Here is a 21,780-nt window from a genome sequence, read left to right on the forward strand (position 1 = left end):
GACAGGTTTCTTAAAGTAAAAAATGAGGTCTGCAGATGCTGGAGATCACAGCTGCAAATGTGTTGCTGGTCAAAGCACAGCAGGTTAGGCAGCATCTCAGGAATAGAGAATTCGACGTTTCGAGCATAAGCCCTAAGCCAATTGTAATAAGTTCATCTCAGAGCTTGTTTTTAGGCAATTCGAAGGTGAAAGTTGTAGGACAATTAAGGAGCACCTAGGTACTGCATCATGAGAACTCGGGACAAGATGTCCCATTGCAATGAATGAACACTCAGCGAATGAATTACTGCTGAAGTTACACCCAGTGGCTGCATGTGGCGCTCTCACGGCTCCTGGGGACCTCGAACCACGTGGATCTAGGCTGGCAGGTAGCGCATGCGCGGAGCGGCTGCTTCCCCCTGACGTTATTTCCGGGTTTCGGTCGGAGAGTGGGTCGCAGTGCTGCCATGGCGACGGTGCCTGAACCTGCTCGAGCTCGGTTTATCATCGTGGGGGGAGGGGTGGCGGGGGTCACCTGCACTGAACACGTAAGTAAGGACGGGGGCGGGGGGGTTTGTTGTCGAGGAGACAGCAAGTGAGTGGGGGTGGGGGGGTTTGAGGTGGGGTGGGGTACAGGTGGGTGGGGAGCTTGAGGTGGGATGGGGGTACAAGTGGGGAGCTTGAGGTGAGGTGAGGTGGGTGGGGGTGTGTTTGAGGTGGGGTGGGGGTACAGGTGGGTGGGGGTGTGTTTGAGGTGGGGTGGGGGTACAGGTGGGTGGGGGTGTGTTTGAGGTGGGGTGGGGGTACAGGTGGGTGGGGTCGGGGTAGACTTTGAGTGACACTTTGGGACCAACAATCATAATGCTATTACTTTTAAAATAGTTATGGAAAGGGATAAGTCTTCCATAAAAGTTAAAATTCTCAATTGGACTAAGGTAAACTTTAAGGATATGAAACAAAAACTTTCAAGAGTTGATTGGAGTAGACTGTTTGCAGGTAAAGGAATAAATGACATGGGAGGCCATCAAACGTGTGATAACAAGAGTTCAGAAACATTACGTTCCTGTTAGAGTGAAAGGTAAGGCTGGTAAGATTAGGGAGGACAGAGTTAAAAATCAGGCAGAACTGCAGAATCAGGTATTGCTGGAGAGTCATGTGTGGTACTGGGAAAGCACAGTAGGTCAGGCAGCTTCCGAGGGGCAGGACAATCGAAGTTTTGGGCAAACGCCCTTCAACAGGAATGAGGAATAGTTCAACAGGTTTATTTGGAAGCACTATCTTTCGAAACACTGCTGCTTCATCAGGTGGTTGAGGAACAGAATCTGCTCCACACGATCTTGCTCCACAACCACCTGAAGAAGAAATAGTGGTTCAAAAGCTAGTACTTCCAAATAAACCTGTTGGACTTTAACCTGGTGTTGTGAGATTTGTAACTTTGAGATAGTGAGGACTGCAGATGCTGGAGATCAGAGTTGAGAGTGTGGTGATGGAAAAGCACAGCCGGTCAGGAGAATCGACGTTTTGGGCTTGAGACCTTCATCGGGATTGAGGCTTGTGGGCCAAGGGTGCTGAGAGATAAACTGGAGAGGGTTGGGGCTGGGGGTAAGGTATCAGAGATTGTGATTAAGTAGATGAAGATGATAAGTCAGAGAGGAGGGTGGAGCAGATAGGTGGGAAGAAGGATTGACAGGTAGGAATTGTAAAGAGGGCGGTACTGAGTTGGAAGGGTGGATCTGGGATAAGGTGGAGGGAGGGGAAATGAGGGAATTGGTGAAATTCACATTAATCCTTATGTGGTTGGTGGGTCCCAAGGCAGAAGATGAGGCGTTCTTCCTCCAGGCGGCAGATGGTAAGTGTTTGGCGATGGAGATGACCCAGGACCTGCATGTGCTTGTGGGATGGGGAGTTAGTGTTCGGCCATGGGGTGGTGGGGTTGCTTCGTGCGTGTGTCCTGGAGATGTTCCCTGAAGCGTTCCGCTAGTAGACGTCCTGCCTCCCCAGTGTAGAGGAGACCGCATCAGGAGCAATGGATAAGTAATTCACGTGTTTGGAAGTGGATGTAAATCTCTGACTGATGTGGAAGGCTCCTTTGGGGCCTTGGACGCAGTTGAGGGGGGAGGTGTGGGTGCAGGTTTTGCAATTCTTGTGGTGTCATGGGAAGGTGCCAGGAGGGGAGGGTGGGTTGCTGGGGAGTTCCTGTCCACCCCAGTCCAACGCCAGCATCTCCAAATCAAGATTAGGGAGCAATAGATGTATAAAGATATTGAAGTTCTACTCAAGAATATAAAAGAATCATTGATATAGACAGTTGAGATTAACTGAATTTTAAGGAAATCAGGAAGGTAAAGAGGGGGTATGCAATATCCTTGGCAGATAAGGTTAAAGATAACCCAAAGAGATTCTGCAAATACTTTAAGAGCAAGAGAGCCACTACAGAGAGAATAAGACCCTTTAAAGATCAACAATGTTGTCTTTTGAGTTGAATCTCAGATGGGAGAGATATTAAATCAATAATTTGCATTGGTTTTTACCATTGAGGAAGGAATGGAATGGAGACTAGAGGCTCAGAAGTAAATATTGATGTTTTGAAAGCAGTTCACATTATAGAAGAGGAAGTGCAGGGGGTCTTAGAAAGCACGAAGGCGGATAAATCTTCAGGAACTGATCAAGTATATCCCAGGAAGTTGAGAGGAAATTGCGGGGCACTTATAAACAATATTTGTACATCCACAAACTTGGTAAGGACTGGACAGTGGCTGATTTTAAAAAAAAACGAAAGAACTGTGGATGCTGTAATTAAAAACAAAAACAGAAATTACAGGAAAAGCTCAGCATCCGTGGAAAGAAATCAGAGTTAAAGTTTCATGTCCGGTGACATTTCCTCAGAACCGGTGCTAGATAGGAAAATATCAGCTTTTACAATACTGTATATAGAAAATAGGGTAGGGGAGGGGATATAGAGTAAATTATAGTTGGGGATAGAGCCCAAAGAGAGACAAAGGAGTCTGGCTCGGAATGTGAATAGCTGTTAATGGAGACTGTTAGCGGCTAACAGGAGGTAGTGTGTAATGGCAGACAATGTGATAACAAGGCCTGGTGTGTGGGGCTGGGGCATGGTAGAGTTCAGGCCCTAAAATTATTGAATTGTATTGAGTCTGGAGGACTGCAGGGTTCCCAAGCAGAAAATGAGGTGCTGTTCTTTCAGCTTGCACTAAGCTTCGCTGGAACACTGCAGCAAGCCTGAGACAGATGTTTGCCAGGGTGGTGTGTTAAAGTGGCAGGTAACTGGAAGCTGAGGCTATATTTTGCAGGCAGAACGTAGATGTTCTATGAAGCAGTCACCAATATAGAGGAGACCACGGTGTGAGCCGCGGATGCATTAGATTGTGTGAAGTGCAAGTAAAGTGCTGCTTAATCTGAAAGGTATGTGTGGGCCCTTGGATGCTGAGGAAGGAGGAGATAAATGGGCATGTGTTACACCATTGGTGGTTGCAGGAGAGAATGGTCTAGGGCTGTGGGGGAGCGCAGTGTTGGGAGTGAAGGAAGAGTGGACCAGGATGTCCTGGAGTGAACGGTCCCTGCGGAAAGCAGACGATGGAGGAGTGTCTGGTGGTCGCATCTTGCTGGAAGTGGCAGAAATGGCGGCTGATGATCTTCTGGATGTAGATGCTGGTGGGATGGTCGATAAGAACTAAGGGAACCCTATCGCTGTTGCGGGAGGGAAAAGAAGGGGTGAGGCGAGAAGTGCAGAGGATGAGTTGGACCTGGTTGAAGGCCCTGTCAACAAATGCTGAGAAATGGTGTTGATGAAGAAAGTAGATATTTCGGAAGCTCCCTTGTCGAAGTTGGCCTTGTTGGAACATATGCAACGGAGAATGAGGAACTGGGAGAATGGAATAGAGTCCTTACAGGAAGTGGGGTGCGAGGATATATAGAACAGATAGATGTGGGTCTGGTATGTTTATATTAGGTATTGGCAGCCAGTCTATCCCCAGAAATGGAATCAAATGTCGAGGAAGGAAAAGAAGGGAAGAGTCCGAAGGTGGAAGTGAGGGTGAGGTGGAAATTGGAAGTGAAATTGATGAATTTTTCCAATTCCAGGTGAGAGGGAAACAGCACCGATAATATCTCACTATATTGGAAAAAGAGTTGAGTGGGGGCCAGAATAAGAATGGAACAAGGAATGTTCCACATATCCCACAAAGGGCCCGTGTGGGTTCCCATGGGCACCACCTGACCTGAAGAAAATGAGAGCAGTTGCTCAGGATGAGGATGAGCTTGGCCAAGCCAAGGAAGGTGGGTGGGGATGGTTCAGACCTCCGCTCCAGGAAGAAGCGGAGAGCCTTGAGACCGTCCTGGTTGGCTGGAACCTTGCAAACCGGAAATTCCGAAACCGGTGTGAAGTGTCAAAGGTATCACAAATATGTGGGCAGAGACTGGACCAGGGGCAAAAGACAGAGTCAAGATAGGAAGAGATAAGTTATGAGGCAGGAGTAGATTAAAACAATAGGTCTGTCTGGGCAATCCTGTTTGTGAATTTTCAGAAGGAGGTAGAAGCAAACTGTCTGGGATTGAGGGACTATCAGCTTGGAGGCAGTGGAGGGGACGATCACCAGGTGATATGAGGTTAGTAACTGTAGTTGATACACTGGCCTGAAGTGCCATGGTGGGGTCATATTAACAAAATGCAGGGTTGGATCTAAGCACAAAGAATGCAGTCAGTTCAGAGGGAAATAGGTTGGACTCGGTGAGGGGGCAGAGCAGTTGAAGCAATCAGTGTCTTGTCAACAGTTCTCAATGAACAGATTGAGTGAGTACAGATAAAAAGCCATAGGGAGGGGTCTAGGTGGAGGGAGAATGGAGCTGGCCGAATGGGTCTGTGGGATGGGGAGAGGACTCTTGTCCAAAGAAATGATCACGGAGGTGAAGATGACGGAAGACGTGTTTGATGTCATGTCATGCTCAAAATTCATTAAGGTCGAGAAACAGAGGGATAAAGCTGAGACCTTTGCTGAGAGCAGAAGGTTAAGAGGGATGGTGAACATCTGACAGGAGGTAGGGTTGGGAGAAGGGATGGAGTCAGAGGGAAGGGGAGAGCAGAAAGGTTACCTGACAGCCATGGTTATTTCATTCGTTGAGAGGGTGGCTAATGTTTGCCATTGTTTAAGAAAGCTGTAAGGAGAAGCCTGGAAACTAGAGACCCGAAAGTCTTGACATTGGTGGTGAGTAAGTTATTGAAAATTATTCTGAAAGGTAAAATTTGCACACATTTGGAAAGGCAAGGAATGATTAGGGAGAGCAAGTGTGGTTTCGTGCAAGGGAAATCACATCTCTCAAACTTGATTGAGTTTTTTTTTGAGGAAGTAACCAAAACGATTGAGGACAGAACGGTAGACGTTGTTTCCATGGACTTTAGTAATGCCTTTCACACGGTTCTACAGAGGAACCTCGATTATCCAAAGGACATGAGCGGGGAGTATTTTGTTTGGTTAACTGAATTCCAGATAACGTAGTTTAACCAAGCATCGGGACCATGCAATCTTGCCAGATAATCAGAAATTCAAATAATTGAATGCCGAATAATCAGGGATCCTCTGTTCATGGTGGACCCATTAGAGCCCGTGAGATTATGGGTGAGCTTGCCAGTTGGATACAAAATTGGCTTGATGATAGGAGGCAGAGGCTGGTGATGGAGGATTGTGTCTCTCAGTGCCGTTTGGAATGTCTTGATGCTGCACGCTCTCTACTGCTGTGCCTTCACCAGCTGCCTGGATATGCCTTGGTGTAATATTTTACCCTCCATCGACAAAGATCCGCAGTGGAGGGCCCTCAGCGAAGGAGTCCTCCCTTATACCGGGGTTCTGGGGTGGAGGGCGCTGTATGCAGCAGTCCTGTGCAACCAACAACTGAGCAAGTTTACCAGACCATGTGCACGTTCTGTGATCTGGAGGAGATGGTTTTTTAGATTCAGATTAGATTCCCTATAGTGTGGAAACAGGCCCTTCGGCCCAACCATCCATACCAACCCTCTGAAGAGTAACCCACCCAGACTCATTTCCCTCTGACTAATGCAACTAACACTATGGATAATTTAGCATGGCCAGTTCACCTGACCTGCACATCTTTGTGACTGTGGGAGGAAACCGGAGCACCTAGAGGAAACCCACGCAGACACAGGGAGAATGTCTTCTGCTTGTATGCCGAATACGTTCATCTGCAGCCCATTCTTAGATTTTTTTTTTGAAGGGGCAGCTGTTCAAATTTTGGTTGCACTTCAGTCCCATCCTCCTGATGTATGATCACCTCATGTGGGAATTGGCAGACAAGTCTGCGTGCGTTCTCATGGCTTTGCTCCTGGGCCTGGCCTGGATGACCATTGACCGGTCCAGGCAGTGGGTCGAAGGGGGGGGGGGGGGGGCTCATTCCTGACTGTCTGCCCTTTCACTATTATGTCCACACTAGGGTGTCCCTGGAGAGGGGGCAGGCAGTGCTCACGTGCACAGTTGACAATTTTCAAGATCACTGGGCGCTGTTGGGGCTAGAGTGCACTATTTACCTGGAAAATAATATTTTGATTTAGTTAATTGTCTTTGTAGTATAAGTTTTCATTTTGCTTTTTGGGTTTGCATTTAGTTTTATTTGGTGTCCCGGGAAGAGGCCTGTTTTATTTTTCCCTTTGTTCTGATCTTGGCCCACTTGGAAGAGCCAAGGAAGCTTCTATTTTAGCCCTGTACTGTCCCTGTCTCAGGTGTGCTTGATGGAGGTTGGTGTGAGGAGAATTTTATCTTTCGTTGAAATGAACAGGGGAATTTCCTCTGGATTGTTGTTCCTATCCCAGGAGTGTTTAGTGTGGATGGAGCTGAGGAGATTTATTCATTTAGTTGATTATTTGTTTGTTTCATTACTTGTATTTTTTTATTTTGCTTCTTAATTTTTATTTTGTCCCTGTGTGGTCCCTGCCCAAAACATGTTGATGGGAACAGAGTCATTGTAGAGCCATTTTTTGCTTTTCTGTAATATAGACTTCACTTTTGTTAAACAAAGTCAAAGCAGCTCTATTTTCTGTTTCCAAAGAGCAGAGTGTGCTTTGCTCTGTGTTTTACTCTGTGCTGTCCCCATCCTGGAAGTGTCAGATGGGGCCAGTGTTGGCGTAGCTTTTGCGTGTATTTTCTGTTTACCCTTTAAGTTTAGGGGAGTGGAGAATTGTTTTGCCAAAACGGCCATTAACAGGTCCAACCATCAGGCTAGCCGAGGCCTTTTGTGACCAGTGTATGCCGCGGGGACTGGAAGGCATTGTAAACCTGAACGATAACATTTTGATTTAGTAAATCTTTCTGTTTCAGTAGTATAAGTTTCACAGAACAATACAGCGCAGAACAGGCCGTTCGGTCCTCGATGTCACACCGACCTGTGAACTAATCTAAGCCCATCCCGTCGTCATCCATGTGCTTATACAAGGATTGTTTAAATTTCCCCAATGTGGCTGAGTTAACTACATTGGCAGGCAGGACATTCCATGTCCTTACCACACTGAATAAAAAAACCTACCTCTGACATCTGTCTTAAATCTATCACACCTGAATTTGTAGCCATGCCACAAGCTGACGGCGTCATCCTCAGAAAAAGACTTCCACTGTCTACCCTTTCTAAGCCTCTGATCGTCTTCCATTTTGCTTTTTGGGTTGTTACCCCAGGAAGAGGGCTGTCTTATTTTCCCTTGGTTTCAATTTTTGACCGCCTGTAAAAGCCATGGGGTTGTTGTTTTATCAAGAAATATTTATTCCACATTTTGACCCTTGTCCGTACCCAGAGAGTGGTGGATGGGGGCAGAGAAAAGCCATTTTTTTTTTTGTTCTGCTTTTCCCAATGTCAATGGCATTTCAATTTGGTTCAAAAGTCAATATTTTTACTTCTCTGCTTTTAAAAAGGAGAGTGAGCTTTGCCCCAGGCTTAACCCAGTGCTGTTCTCATCCCAAGAAAGTCTGGTGGGGTGATGTCTGGGGAGGGGGGACCTTTTTGGATTAAAGAGTGGAGGGTTATTTTTCAGACTGGAGGCCTGTGACCAGTGGTGTTTGGGACTGGGTCCATTTTTGTTTTATATATATAAATGATTTGGATGAGAATATAGGAAGCATGATTAGTAAGTTTGTGGATGACATCAAAATTGGTGAAGGTATCTAAGATGAGAAAGAGATCTTGGTTATTTGGGTCAATGGGCTGAGGTGCTGCAGATGGAGTTTAATTTGGATAAATGTGAGGTATTGCATTTTGGTAAACCAAACAGGGGCAGCATGATATTAATGATAGGGCCCTGGGTAGTGTTGAAGAAGAGAGACTTAGGGGTTCAGGTACATAATTGTTTGAAATTTACATCACAGGTAGACAGGGTGGTTAAAAAGACATTTAGCACGTTTGCCTTCAGTGCTCAGACTGTTGTGCATATGACATTGGTGAGGCCTCTTGTGGAGTACTGCGTGCAGTTCTAATTGCCCTGTTATTGGAAAGATATTATTAAACTGGAGAGGATACAGTTACGATTTACCAGGATGGTGCTGAGAATGGAGGGTTTGAGATGTAAAAGTAGACTTAAGGATGGAACTTTTTCACTAGAGTGTCGGAATTTGAGGGTTGACATTTGAGGGTTTATAAAATTGTGAGCGGCATAGTTAAGGTGAATAGCAAGGGTCTTTGGGGAGTTCAAAACTAGGGGACTTATTTTTAAGGTGAGAGGAGAAAGATTTAAAAAGAACATGAGGGGCAACTTTGTTGTACTGAGTGGTTTGTGTGTGCAGTGAATTGCCAGAGGAAGTGGTGCAAGTATGGTTATTCAAATGTTTCTTAAATATTATAAATTCATGAATAGGAAAGGTTTGGAGGGGTATGGGCCAAGCGCAGGAAGGTGGAACTAGTTTAGTTTGGGAACGTGTTCAGCGAGGACTGGTTGGACTGAAGGGTCTGTTTCTATCGTGTCATTCCATACTATCAGACACAGGGACACAATGAGGGTACAAGGTGGGTGAGTATGGAGGACTGGGGTGTGAGGGTGGAGGGAAAATAGGTGAGTTGTTGGGGTGGGCGAGGGAGGACAGGCAGGTGAGATGTGGCGGGGGGGGGGAAGAGGACGGGGGAGGCGCGATGGGGCGGGGGGGGAAAGAGGACGGGGGAGGCGCGATGGGGCGGGGGGGTTGGGAGAGGACGGGGGCGGCGCGATGGGGCGGGGGGGTTGGGAGAGGACGGGGGAGGCACGGGGACCGGCAGGTGTGCTGGGAGTGAGGCATGTGTGGGGTAAGTTGGGGGTGCAAGGTGCTCAGATGTAGGTCTGAGAGGAGGGAGGGAGATGGAAGTGGGTGAGGAAACAAGAAGCAGGTGTGTGGGAGATCTGGATGTGGCAGCGGGCATTGTGTCACGGGTGTCGGTTTAATGGCAGTGGGTGAAGGGGGAGAGAGGGGTAAAAACTGGTCGGAAGTGGCCACGTGCCGGTTAGCCAGTAGCATGGAACTGGGGAGATGAGTGCCAAGTGGGAAAGGGCGGTACTGGTTGAGCAGAAGAGAGACACTCAAGTCAGGGTGTCAGGAGACAGGTCGCAGCAAGGCAGGTGGGTAGGGGCTGAAATAGGTATGCCACAGCCTGGGGAAGCAATTACTGTAACAGGACGGTAGGTGAGATGGCAGGATACAGGTGAGGCAGGCGTGTGAATCAGGCTGAGACAGATGAGTGGGACGCAGCATTCGTGGAATCAGCTGAGCAGGTAAAGACAATGAGTGGAGAGAGAGAGAGAGAGCCAGGCAAGTGGTTGTGAGTGAGTGAGTGTGTGTGTGTAGAGGATGGAAGAATGGTCAAGCTACCAGCAAGGCAGGGTGCTAAGCTCTGGACAAGAACCAGACACAACACCCAGAATCCTGAACCAGCACGGAGAGCCCCATCAACAAGTCCCCTTTATCTATGCCTGCCTGGGACATCGTGTTAATGTCAACAATTTCACCTTTAAACAAATATAAAGAAAATTCTGATTGGGAATCTCAACATCTTCAAGGGATCCAATTTGGAGTGTCGATGCTGACAGGTTGTGTTTTAATTATCTATTTGTAATGTTAATATGTAGATAGCATTTATGTTTATTGGACTTAAGCTGCACTTTTCTGGATAGTTTTTAACAGTTCTCAATAGATAGATATTTTCATTTTATTTTGATAGCTTGCTGGCCAGTTTCCAGAAGATGACATCCTTCTAATTACAGCATCACCTCTCATAAAGGCAGTGATGAACTTCAAACAGGTGTGCATAGTTTAGTGACCGAGAATATTAGCATTGCCTTTGTTTCTTTATCCATTCACTAACAGTGTGGATTACAAATTTGGCATTTTTTTTCTCTGAAGGTTTCCAAGACATTAGAAGAGTTTGAGGTTGAAGAAAAACCTTCTCATATACTGGAAGAGCACTATCCCAATGTTAAAGTGATACAGTCTGCAGTTCGAAGACTGGATGCAGCAAATCATGTAAGAAAGTATTTCTTTAAAGATAGTTCATGCTTATTGAATGCTAAGATTCTTTGCAGTTGGATCCATGTGAATTATTCTAAAATATCATCAAATATATTTTGGAAAATATTGTTAAGTTTCAACATTTTTTCATTTTGTAGACCACAGCTTTCCTTTTATTTTTCACCATGTTATTTTATCGACAGATTGTCTGTTTGTTCAAATCTATTTCTGTGTTGCCAGAAAAATGCACCAAAATTGCCTACACATGAGTTATCAAGTTCAGAGCAGGTATACACCATTTGGCGCTCGAGTCTGCTCCACTATTCATTAAGATTGTGGTTATCTCTTTACTCTGCATTCCTACATATCCCTGATACATTTCACCCTTAGTTATTAAGAATATATCCATCTCCATCTTAAAAATATTCACCGACTCTGCTTTCTTCAGCTTTTGAGGAAGATAATTCCAAAAACTTAACCTCTGAGGGAAAAAAAATTCTCTTTATCTCCATTATAAGTGGGTGACTCCTTATTTTTAATACTGGTGACTTCCAGTCCTAATGCCTTTGGGAATTCAAGAGTACTGCATCTACTGGTTCTCATTATCTCGTTAAACCCTCAAAAACCTCTAATATTGCTCAGAATTTTGAATACTGTTCAGCAAACTTCGTTTTAACTGGCACTTTATAAACCGGCACACACAATAAACCAGCAAAATTATAGTTTTTAAAATTTGTTTACCTGAATATAAATATACTTGTTCAACTGAATGGCCGCATGAAATAACAACAGTTGATTCAATGTCAAATCGCTTTCTCCTCAAATACCGCAATATCCACATAGTCTGTTGAGGGTGTGAGTGAGAACGCTGTCTACTAGTTAGTTTTATTTAAGGCAAAGTTGCATTATTATTTCTGACTTATGCTGTAAATAAAATATAACAGTGAAGTGTATATCGCTGCATTATATTTCTGTTGGTGTGTGTTTTTTACATTGATTATCTGGAATATTTGATCAGTTGACACACTCCTGGTCCCATGGTACCAGTTAATAAAATGTTTGTTGTTGAAATTAAATCAAGATCCTGAAGAGGATATAGGCAAGGACTACCAGAATAATAGCTAGAATGAGTGACTTTGGTTTTGTGGAGTGATTGATAAACTGACTCTTTTGCTTCCTGCAGAGAAAGTTGGGAGATTTAATACAGCTAATCAAATTTGAGGGAGTTTGACCAGTCAAATACAGAAATATTGTTTGCCCTGGCAATGAGGAGTCATAAATTTTAAATGATTGGCAGCAGTACTGGAGGTAAATTCTGAAATTTATTCCGATTTAAGATCTCTGATGTACTACTTAAAATGATGGCGGAGGTAAATTCCTTCAGAACTTCCTGAAGAAAGTGTGATTGAAGAGAATTATGTGTTATAAGATGAAGTTGGGAGTGGGTCTAAATTAGACAGCTGTTTAATGAACTATCACAGATGACCAACTGAATGGTTTCCTTTTGGTCTGTAAGATTTTATGATTGTCACTACTTTGTTTGACATTTTGTTAACTTACACTCAGAAACTGCACACAGAAGAAGGCACCGAGTACATTTATGAGAAGCTCTGCATATGTGCTGGAGCAAAGCCGAAACTGATAGTCCAGCACAATCCGTTTGTATTAGGAATTCGGGATACAGACAGTGCAAAGGTAATAACCAATTTTGAATGAAGCCAGTACTGTATTCAAACTTGTGAGTGAAGCTTTGAGTTCGGATATCTTGAGCTGCTTTTTCACTATGATCTGAACTCTGAAATGTATTATGACCCTGATGTACACTCTAAGATGTGATAATTTACTTGCAGGTTTGTAGCCATTATGTAGTCATTGTAGGCATTTTCTGACTATTGCTTTCGACAATGTCCACCACAGACACAATAACTGTAATTTGTATAACACTTTTCAATGTCGCAAAGCATTCCATGGCACTGCAGAAGATTGTAACTGAATAATTGACACCAAAGCAAAGAAAGTAACATTGGGACGTGTGACCAAAAGTTTGATCGATTCTGTTTCAGCTATGTCTAAAGAAGAGGATAAGGTAGAGACGCAAAAAAGATTCAGGGAAGGAATTCCAGAGATTGGGGTATAATCATCTGAAGGGGCTGCGGTGGATAGTAGGTAGTGCTATAATTTAATTATCTGATTTGGATCATGTGACGTGAGTTCAGCAGCAGAAACATTCATTTTATGGAAAGTTAGAGCAGCCTTTTTTTAACTTTGTGTACTTGGTTTGAGCTGATGTATCTCATAAGTAAAGTTGAAGTTGGTGTTGGCATTTAAACTTCTAAGTCTAAATACTGAGCTCCAACTTTGCCAGGAAGCCATTGCAGGGTCATAGGGTTGGAAGAGGAGCAGCTGGAATGGAATATTGAATTTAAATCGCTGGAAATTGGACTGTATAAGACTCCAGGCAATTCTATTGGGAGCTATTGTGAATGTTAGTCCCTGTATACTATAAAATGCCTTATATTCACAAGGAAGAAGGTAGATCTAGCCTTCTGAGCATGCAAAGAATATGGTGTCTAGGTCAATGGAAGAGCCCCGAGCTGTTGTCCAAGCCTGCATTCTTTCCATGGACAGTCCAGCAAACGTAAGACAAATCGGTACAATGTAGGTTCTCTTAGTGCAATTATCAGATTGTGCTACCAGTTCCTTTCTTGCTTGCTATTCCAGCTCAGTGTGATTATTCCTTTACTTAATTGTAGGTTCATAACAACACCTTTAAAATAAACTGATCCTAGTCTGAGCCTGAATATTCTTGGTAAGAGCAAGGATGCATATTACTATTCCGTCAGGAATTTCAATCTAATGAATTAATAGCAGTAGTATGAGTTTAATGAATTTATTTTGTTACAATAATGGGGTTTATATGAAAAATGTTTGGGATTGTGCTTTGAAACATAGTTTAAATGGAACACTAGTTCTGAATTCTGTTCGGCAAGCTCGGTTTAGTCAAAGGAGTAAAGTTCTGGCAAACAAGGACAAAAGGCAAAGGCATCTGTGTTAACCATGAATAAAGTCATTGGCCCTAAATTTTTTGAGGCACAACAAAGAGGAAAGAGTAGCAGTTGATATGGTCAACAGGAGAAGAGGCTGCAGGTTCTTTGCTACTTACCAGAGCTGTTGAGAGGCTTAAAGATGGTGGTTTCTAGTTCAAGCGAAGAATTTCTCAGCCATCTAAGGAATAGTAATTAATAAACATAATTTTGCTGGACTGTCCATGGAAATACCTTGAAAATTAAAGAAAAATCTGTTACAATATTTTGCACAGTTTTATAAGACACATACCGTTGACAGTAAAGGACTCAAACTGCTGCTTGCAAGAGCACAAGCTATTTTCACAAGTATGTAATCTCTTCGTTGAAAAGTGATCCAAAGGAAGTTTGCTTAGGCATCAGTAAAGGGAGACACTTTATTATACGTGAACAGGCCAATTTTAGGAGTCTGAGGGAGTCCAGGTAAATTTAGAAAGTATAGAAATACTGAAGGTGCAAAGTGATGGTAAGGATGATATCAAGTACCAGGGCAGACAGGTTAGAAGACTCCAGTATTGAACAAAATTGGACTATCTAGTCTAGAAAGGTAAAGCTGAGAGGAAATCTGACAAGAGGTGTTTTAGGATTCTGAAAGGGGTTAGTAAACTAGGTATAGAGAAGAGGTGTTTCCAGTTACGGGGTAGGTCCACAATTAGGGTCGTAAGTGTAAAGTGTTTATTGAATCCGATGAAGAATTTGGAGAAACGTCTTTACTCGGAGAATGTGAAACTATGTAGTTGAGAATAATGGTAACTATGTATTTAAACAGAAGTTCAATGTATATGAGAGTAAAAGAAATAGAAGGGCAAGCAGAGATGATAGATGGAAGGAGACTCATGTAGAATATAATTATTAGCACTGATAAATTAGTCTGAATTACCTTTTCAGTTGCTGGAAGTTCTGTATATCCTACTCATAATTGTTAGCCCTACAAAAAATGTTCGTCATCATTGCCAAGGTGTGTTTATGCAAAATCTCATCAGATAAAATTGAGTACCAAAAATTCTACATCAGGAGGCTGTTAACCCCGTCGTAGTTTCAAGTGTGCTTCGTGCTGCTCTCAAATTGCTTAGTCTTATGAATTCGATGACTCAATCTTATACTTTCTTTTGCAGTTCCCCAACCAAATCCAATACATCTGTGCATTTTACAGTTGCAACAGCAACTTCCTTTAATCTAGTGATTTCCATAGAAAAGAAGTCCTTAAAAAGCCATAGGAAGAATTATTTACATGGGTGACTCTGAGGATATTGTAGGTAACATATAGGGAGAGAAATGTGATGGTGATGTTCTAGTAGTGTTTGAATTGTTAAAAGCAAAGCACAAGGAGAAATCTGTTTGAGGGAGAAAGGCATTGGAGGAAGTTTATGTGGTCAAATGTAGAGAGGATGAGAAGAGAGAATGCACCATATGGTCATAGTCACAGATGATGTCATTTGTGATTTTGGGAAGGACTATATTCATGCTGTGACAAAACTAGAAATGCAATTTGAGAGCTTCACACAGGAGTTACTGGGGGGGGAATAGGATTGGATTTAAAGATCGCCACAAATCTAAAGACTTTGGAAATAGTAGAACAGATTATAAAGACTTTTTTTTTGAAAAGGGGGATGATTTTCTAATAATGGGAAACAGTACTTGAGGCGAAGCTATGATTCGCATTGTCAGCACACAACACAAGATAAAATAGGGCCAGAGTCTAAAACCTGTTGAAGGCCCTGCTTTTAAATGAAGCTCTAATGTTGTAATTTATTAATTGGATTCAGACAATGGAATGGAGAATGATAACTATTAGTTTAACAAATCATAAAGCCTAAAGGGGAAAATAGATAAGGACACGGAGTGCTGCAGTATGGCAGTGCTTCATATTACTTGCAGTTTTTTTTTGTCTTTTCAGGAATTTCAAAATCGTTTGGCTAAAGCTAAAAGGATTACTGTTATAGGGAATGGCGGTATAGCACTTGAATTGGTGTAAGTATGCCTTTTAGTGAAGTGTTTGATAAAATACTCACATTTGGTTTATCAGATTTAAGTATTAGAATATTGGCATTGGAAAGCATAATCTCAGGGCTGAGGATATGCTGGTTACAAAAAAGTCTCTTCACCTCAAACTCAATGTAAAAAGGTTGCTGAGTCTGTTGGTAATTACCTTATGCGAAATGAGTTTGGGTTTTTACAAGTGGGCTTCAGGTAGTCAGCCATAATTAGCAATCTCGTGTGTGTAGTCCACAGTGGGGTTAATGTGAGAGTTGAAGATAGGCCACAATATTTCAATAAGGGGGTTTTTGTTAGGTTTGGTCTGAGGCCTGTTGTTTGTGTAGATTAAGGCGATCTTTGCTATGTTGCACATGTTCTGAGGGTATTTGATATTGACCTGAAGGAACCTCAATGAGAAACATTGCATTTTTCTGAAACTCTTCTGAATTTTTAAAAATGCCTTGATTAAAATACTATATTTTGTTATAAATTGGGATGTGATTCTCTTGTTCAGTTGTTTCATTAACCAGAAGTGTTGGAGTCTAAATGATATTCCAGTGGCATCAATAGATGGTAATTGTTTCCTAAATTAACAACAAGTAAAATTTGGGGTTAAGGTCATATTTGTCATTTATTAATAAAACAGCTGAATAGGTACCCTCGACTTCACCAATTGCCTTCCAAGTCCCATTCAGACACTCAACAAATGTCATGATCCAAAATGTGTCTAGGTGTTCTTTCATAATTGCCAACGTTGCAGCGTTACTCATTATTTTAAGAAGCTGCAGGAAAGAGATGTTATTTATTTGGCAAAGGTATCCAGGAAGGAGGAATAAGTGCTATATGAAGTTGTCCCTCCTACTCTTTAAATTACAGCGGCGTATTGGACTGAGGAGTACAATGGCAACTTGTCACATCACAAATCTACACTTTGTGGATGTGGATGAAGGGAAATTAGATCAGAAGAGACATTCAAAAACTGAAAGAAGTTAGTTGCATTAAATAGACAGAATGATAAAAAATTCAATTTAATGCAAATATTGGCCAACAAATAAAATAAACTTCTGGATAGTATAGGAGAGTTGCTAAAACCTAGGAATTAATAAGTTAAAAATTGGATGCCAGGGTTGGTCCTTAATCTTGCAATCTCACTTCCATTATGAGAGTAGATTAAGAAGCTGACCATTTCAAGCAAATGCAGGCAGTACTTACCTGTTATTTAGCAGTCGTTGGACCTGCTCTGCACCTTAAATGCTAGCCAGTGAATATACCATGTTTAACAAAATCACCTATTAAGAGGCTAGACTTGAGTTTGTAACAGTAATATTTTCATTGAGTGCCTGAAATATTCTAAAATTGTCATGCCTTTGTATTTCTAGCTATGAAGTTGAAGGATGTGAAGTGATTTGGGCAATAAAAGATAAAGCTATTGGAAATACTTTCTTTGATGCAGGAGCAGCTGAATTTTTGATTCCCCAGCTTAAAGCCGATAAGCCCGAGGCTCTTCTCCCTTGTAAAAGGACAAAATACACAGCAGAAGGTAATTGCAGAGATGCAGCTTTTATAATCCATTTTATAGTGAATGATGTGCTGATAACTTTAGACCAATTGTGCCATTATTGTTAAAGCTGCATTATCATTACTTATATCTAATTTTAGAATATTTGCCTTTCACTTAACATCTTATGCAATAAAGTGGACCTGAACTACACTGAAATTTCACTTATTCTTACAGTTTAAGATGATCATTTTCAATGTTTTATTATATTAATTACAGCACCGTAGGGCATTGATGGATGACAGTCATGTCAAGTTTGAGTGTTCCCTTACTGGAATTATATTCCTCTATTGTTTCAAATCTTTTTAAGTACGGCCAGGTTTCTTGAAACTGAACTTCTTAAAAAAAAATGATGTCAGGAGCTGTTGGATCTCTTGTAACCCCATAAAATTTGACAAATATCACCATTTGGTGAGACTGTTTTTCTTCCCCAAAGTGAACCACTGAAACTGCGAATATCTAAAGTAGTTCCTGAATTAAATTAAAATTGATATGATCAATGTGGCAAATGGTCTAGATGAAAATCAACTTATTTTATTGTTTTGAATGCAGGTTTGGATCAGGAAAGGAAAACTCTTTCTGAAGATGGAGCACATGGTAGTGCATTGGGACCAGACTGGCATGAGGGCATGAAGTTGAAAGGCACAAAACCAGTAATAATCTTTTTTGACACCGGTTCACATGTGTATTGTAGCACTTTGATTTTTCTTGTATCATCAGCTTTTTATTCAAAACCTGTGCAGTATCTGCAGTAAAGTCTCAGCTAACTTTCATATAATACGGAGCAAGTGCTGCATTGTTTAATTATCTTTGGATGAGTGATAAACTAGATCACGTCGTGGTGCCTTTTTGAAAATAACCGGGCTGTTTTTGATATTCTCCTGGCCAGTGTTTATCCCTGAATCAATATCATTGAAAAGAATTTTACAGTTCTCATCACAGCACTATTTGTGGACGTTTGTATCAAATTGATTAGCGTGCTTCCTACACTATAACTGTGTAGTGCCGCCCTGTCAAGGCACTTAAGTGGATATAAAACCATTGGGATGTCTGAAGATTGTGAAACGTGCTGTACTTGAATTTGTTTCTTTCTTTCAGATTTCCCACAGAGTCCATGTTGAATACCAGTGTGAGGTTGATCAGATTTACCTGCAAGATGAGTTTACAGCATCACAGAAAACATCATTGGCATTCCCTGAAAATGGATCAGAAGAAAGAAAAACAGATGATGGTATTTAGGAATTAAGGTTTCTTTGGTTTGCTCTAATCCAAGATTTCTTTTGTTGCATCATCTGACTGTAAAGTAACATTGGCTACAGCAACAACAATTCTGGATCAATGGTGCTGGAAGAGCACAGCAGTTCAGGCAGCATCCAAAGTGCAGCGAAATTAAAGTTTCGGGCAAAAGCCCTTCATCAGGAGTAAAGGCAGTGAGCCTGAAGCGTGGAGAGATAAGCTAGAGGAGGGTGGGGAGAAAGTAGCATAGAGTACAATGGGTGAGTGGGGGAGGGGATGAAGGTGATAGGTCAGGGAGGAGTGGGTGGAGTGGATAGGTGGAAAAGGAGCTAGGCAGGTCGGCAACGTAGAACAGTTGATCTTCCGTAATTACACCGGCACCACTCCCCACCTCTTCCTCCGCAACATTGATGACTGCATTGGCGCCACCTCGTGCTCCTGCGAAGAGGTTGAGCAATTATCAACTTCACCAACACATTCCACCCTGACCTTAAATTTACCTGGACCATCTCTGACACCTCCCTCCCTTTCCTGGACCCCTTCATCTCCATTAATGACGACCAACTTGACACTGACATTTTTTACAAACCCACCAACTCCCACAGCTACCTGGATTACACCTCTTCCCACCATACCTCTTGCAAAAATGCCATCCTGTATTCCCAATTCCTCCGCCTCCGCCATATCTGCTCCCAGGAGGACCAGTTCCACCATAGAACACACCAGATGGCCGCCTCCTTTATAGACCGCAATTTCCCTTCCCACGTGGTTAAAAGATGCCCTCCAACGCATCTCGTCCACATCCTGCACCTCTGCCCTCAGACCCCATCCCTCCAACCGTAACAAGGACAGAACGTCCCTGGTGCTCACCTTCAACCCTACAAATCTTCACATAAACCAAATCATCCGCCGACATTTCAGCCACCTCCAAAAAGACCCCACCACCAGGAATATATTTCCCTCCCCACCCCTTTCCATCTTCCGTAAAGACCGTTCCCTCCGTGACTACCTGGTCAGGCCCATGCCCCCCTACAACTCACCCTCCCATCCTGGCACTTTCCCCTGCCACTGCAGGAACTGTAAAACCTGTGCCCACACCACCTCCCTCACCTCTAACCAAGGCCCTAAAGGAGCCTTCCACATCCATCAAAGTTTTACCTGCACATCCACTAATATCATTTATTGTATCCGTTGCTCCCGATGCGGTCTCATCTACATAGGGGAGACTGGGCGCCTCCTAGCAGAGCGCTTTAGGGAATATCTCTGGGACACCCGCACCAATCAACCACACCGCCCTGTGGCCCAACATTTCAGTTCCCCCTCCCACTCTGCCGAGGACATGGAGGTCCTGGCCTCCTTCACCGCCGCTCCCTCCCCACCAGACGCCTGGAGGAAGAACGCCTCATCTTCCGCCTCGGAACACTTCAACCCCAGGGCATCAATGTGGACTTCAACAGTGTCCTCATTTCCCCTTCCCCCACCTCAACCTAGTTCCAAACTTCCAGCTCAGCACTGTCCCCATGACTTGTCCGACCTGCCTATATCCTTTTCCACCTATCCACTCCACCCGCTCCTCCCTGACCTATCACCTTCATCCCCTCCCCCACTCACCCATTGTACTCTATGCTACTTTCTCCCCACCCCCACCCTCCTCTAGCTTATCTCTCCACGCTTCAGGCTCACTGCCTTTATTCCTGATGAAGGGCTTTTGCCCGAAACGTCGATTTCGCTGCACTTTGGATGCTGCCTGAACGGCTGATCCAGCACCACTGATCCAGAATCTGTTTCCAGCATCTGCAGTCATTGTTTTTACCTACAGCAACAACAACTTCTATCTGTAATGCTCTTTATGAAATAAAAGATTCCACAGTGCCCCACAGATGTATTATAAGACAAAAGTTGACATTAAGTCACTTAAGGTGATATAGTGGCAGGAAACGCAAGCCTGGCCAAAAAGATTACAAGGAGCATCTTAAACAAAGCAAAGTGATATAGAGAGGTGAGAGCGGGAATTCCAGAGGTTAGGGCGAGGCACTTAAAGTCCTCGCTAGTGGTGAAGCGAGTAAGATCCGAAATATGCGAGTCCAGAGTTAGAGGAATGCAGATTCTTGGGATAGTTGTGGGCTGGAGGAAATTACTGAGATGGGGCAGGGTGAGAGGGAAAGGATTTTAAAGTTGAGACTTTGCTTGACCAGGGGTCAGTGAGCATAGAGGCCATGAGTGAGTAGGACTTGGTGCAAGTAAGGGCACAGACAACAGAATGTTGGATGACCTGAAGTTTGTAACAGATTAAAATAAATAGAAAGCAATATAAGAGTGTTATGGAATAGTCAAATCTAGAGTTGATTAAAAGGGATGAGGATTTCAGCAACAGATGAACTGAGGTAGGAGACAAATTTCATGTTATGAGGGGGGGAGGATTACATGAACTTATTTAACTGTGAGCAGTGCACAATCATATATCTGCTCAATCACTGTGACCCCTACATTGTGAGCAGTCTGGATGAATGAATGAAGCATGATGAACAATGTCCAGTAGTTTTATTCAAGGTTCATTGTTCTGATTTTCCAGTCGTTAGTTAAAGAAAGGAAGATATAGTTAATACTGAAGTATACATTTATCTGCTCTTTATAATGTGTGATTGTAAAGATATTTCCAACATAAAAACCACAGCATGGTCTACTGAATGACAGCTGCTGCAATCTATGGAAGGACTTGAATTTTAATATAGCTCAGAGTTAATGATGCTGTCTTGCAGAATAATCACAGTTCAAAATTTTGATAAATTTACAATTCTTGTCTTGGGAGCCAGTATGATAAATCCTAGCAGACTGCAAAATGGCACAAACAAGATTCTTTATATTGATTATCGATTGGTATATTTGATATATTTGATAAAGTAGTATGAACTACCTGTGATTAACATACAGCTATAAATATTGAAGTGGTGAAAATAGTAAATGAGTTATTAATTGAATATTTCGCATCAGTTTTTAATGTGGAGAAAGAAATAGAGGCTAGAGAACTCGGGCAAATAAATATTGATGTTTTGAAAATAGTTCACGTTACAGAAGAGGAAGTGGTGGAAGTCTTGGAAAATATGAAGTTAATAAATCGCCGTGACTTAATCTAGTGTATCCCAGGATTTTGTGGGAGGTTAGGGAGGAAATTGCAGAGATATTTCTATAATCTATAAATATGGGTGAGGTGCTGACTGGCCAACATTGTGCCTTTGTTTAAGAAGGAATGAAAGGAGAGGCCTGGGAGCTGTAGACCTGAGAGTCTGGCATTGTTGGAATGTGATTCTGAAAGCTAGGATTTATATGCATTTGGAAAGGCGAGGAATGATTAAGGATAGTCAGCATGATTTTGTGTGAAGGAAATCATGTCTCATAAATTAGTGTTTTGAGGAAGTAACCAAAGAGATTGAAGAGGGCAGATCGGTAGACGCTGTTTACTCTGGCT

At 42.8% G+C, this 21,780-nt stretch overlaps 1 protein-coding gene across 1 annotated transcript in view; it reads left to right on the forward strand.

Annotated features, from left to right (window-relative positions):
* The first annotated feature begins 428 nt into the window (after positions 1-428).
* Positions 429-21,780, forward strand: part of pyroxd1 (pyridine nucleotide-disulphide oxidoreductase domain 1) — a 28,467-nt gene continuing 7,115 nt past the window's right edge. Inside the window, exons 1-8 of the mRNA XM_060843237.1 lie at positions 429-527; positions 10,174-10,254; positions 10,356-10,475; positions 12,027-12,155; positions 15,441-15,514; positions 16,900-17,060; positions 17,631-17,731; positions 18,177-18,309. Of these exons, the coding sequence (XP_060699220.1) occupies positions 447-527; positions 10,174-10,254; positions 10,356-10,475; positions 12,027-12,155; positions 15,441-15,514; positions 16,900-17,060; positions 17,631-17,731; positions 18,177-18,309 (880 nt within the window). The 5' untranslated portion in view covers positions 429-446. The remainder of the gene's footprint in view (positions 528-10,173; positions 10,255-10,355; positions 10,476-12,026; positions 12,156-15,440; positions 15,515-16,899; positions 17,061-17,630; positions 17,732-18,176; positions 18,310-21,780) is intronic.

This window comes from Hemiscyllium ocellatum, chromosome 23 (assembly GCF_020745735.1).
Source record: "Hemiscyllium ocellatum isolate sHemOce1 chromosome 23, sHemOce1.pat.X.cur, whole genome shotgun sequence".
NCBI lineage: Eukaryota > Metazoa > Chordata > Chondrichthyes > Orectolobiformes > Hemiscylliidae > Hemiscyllium > Hemiscyllium ocellatum.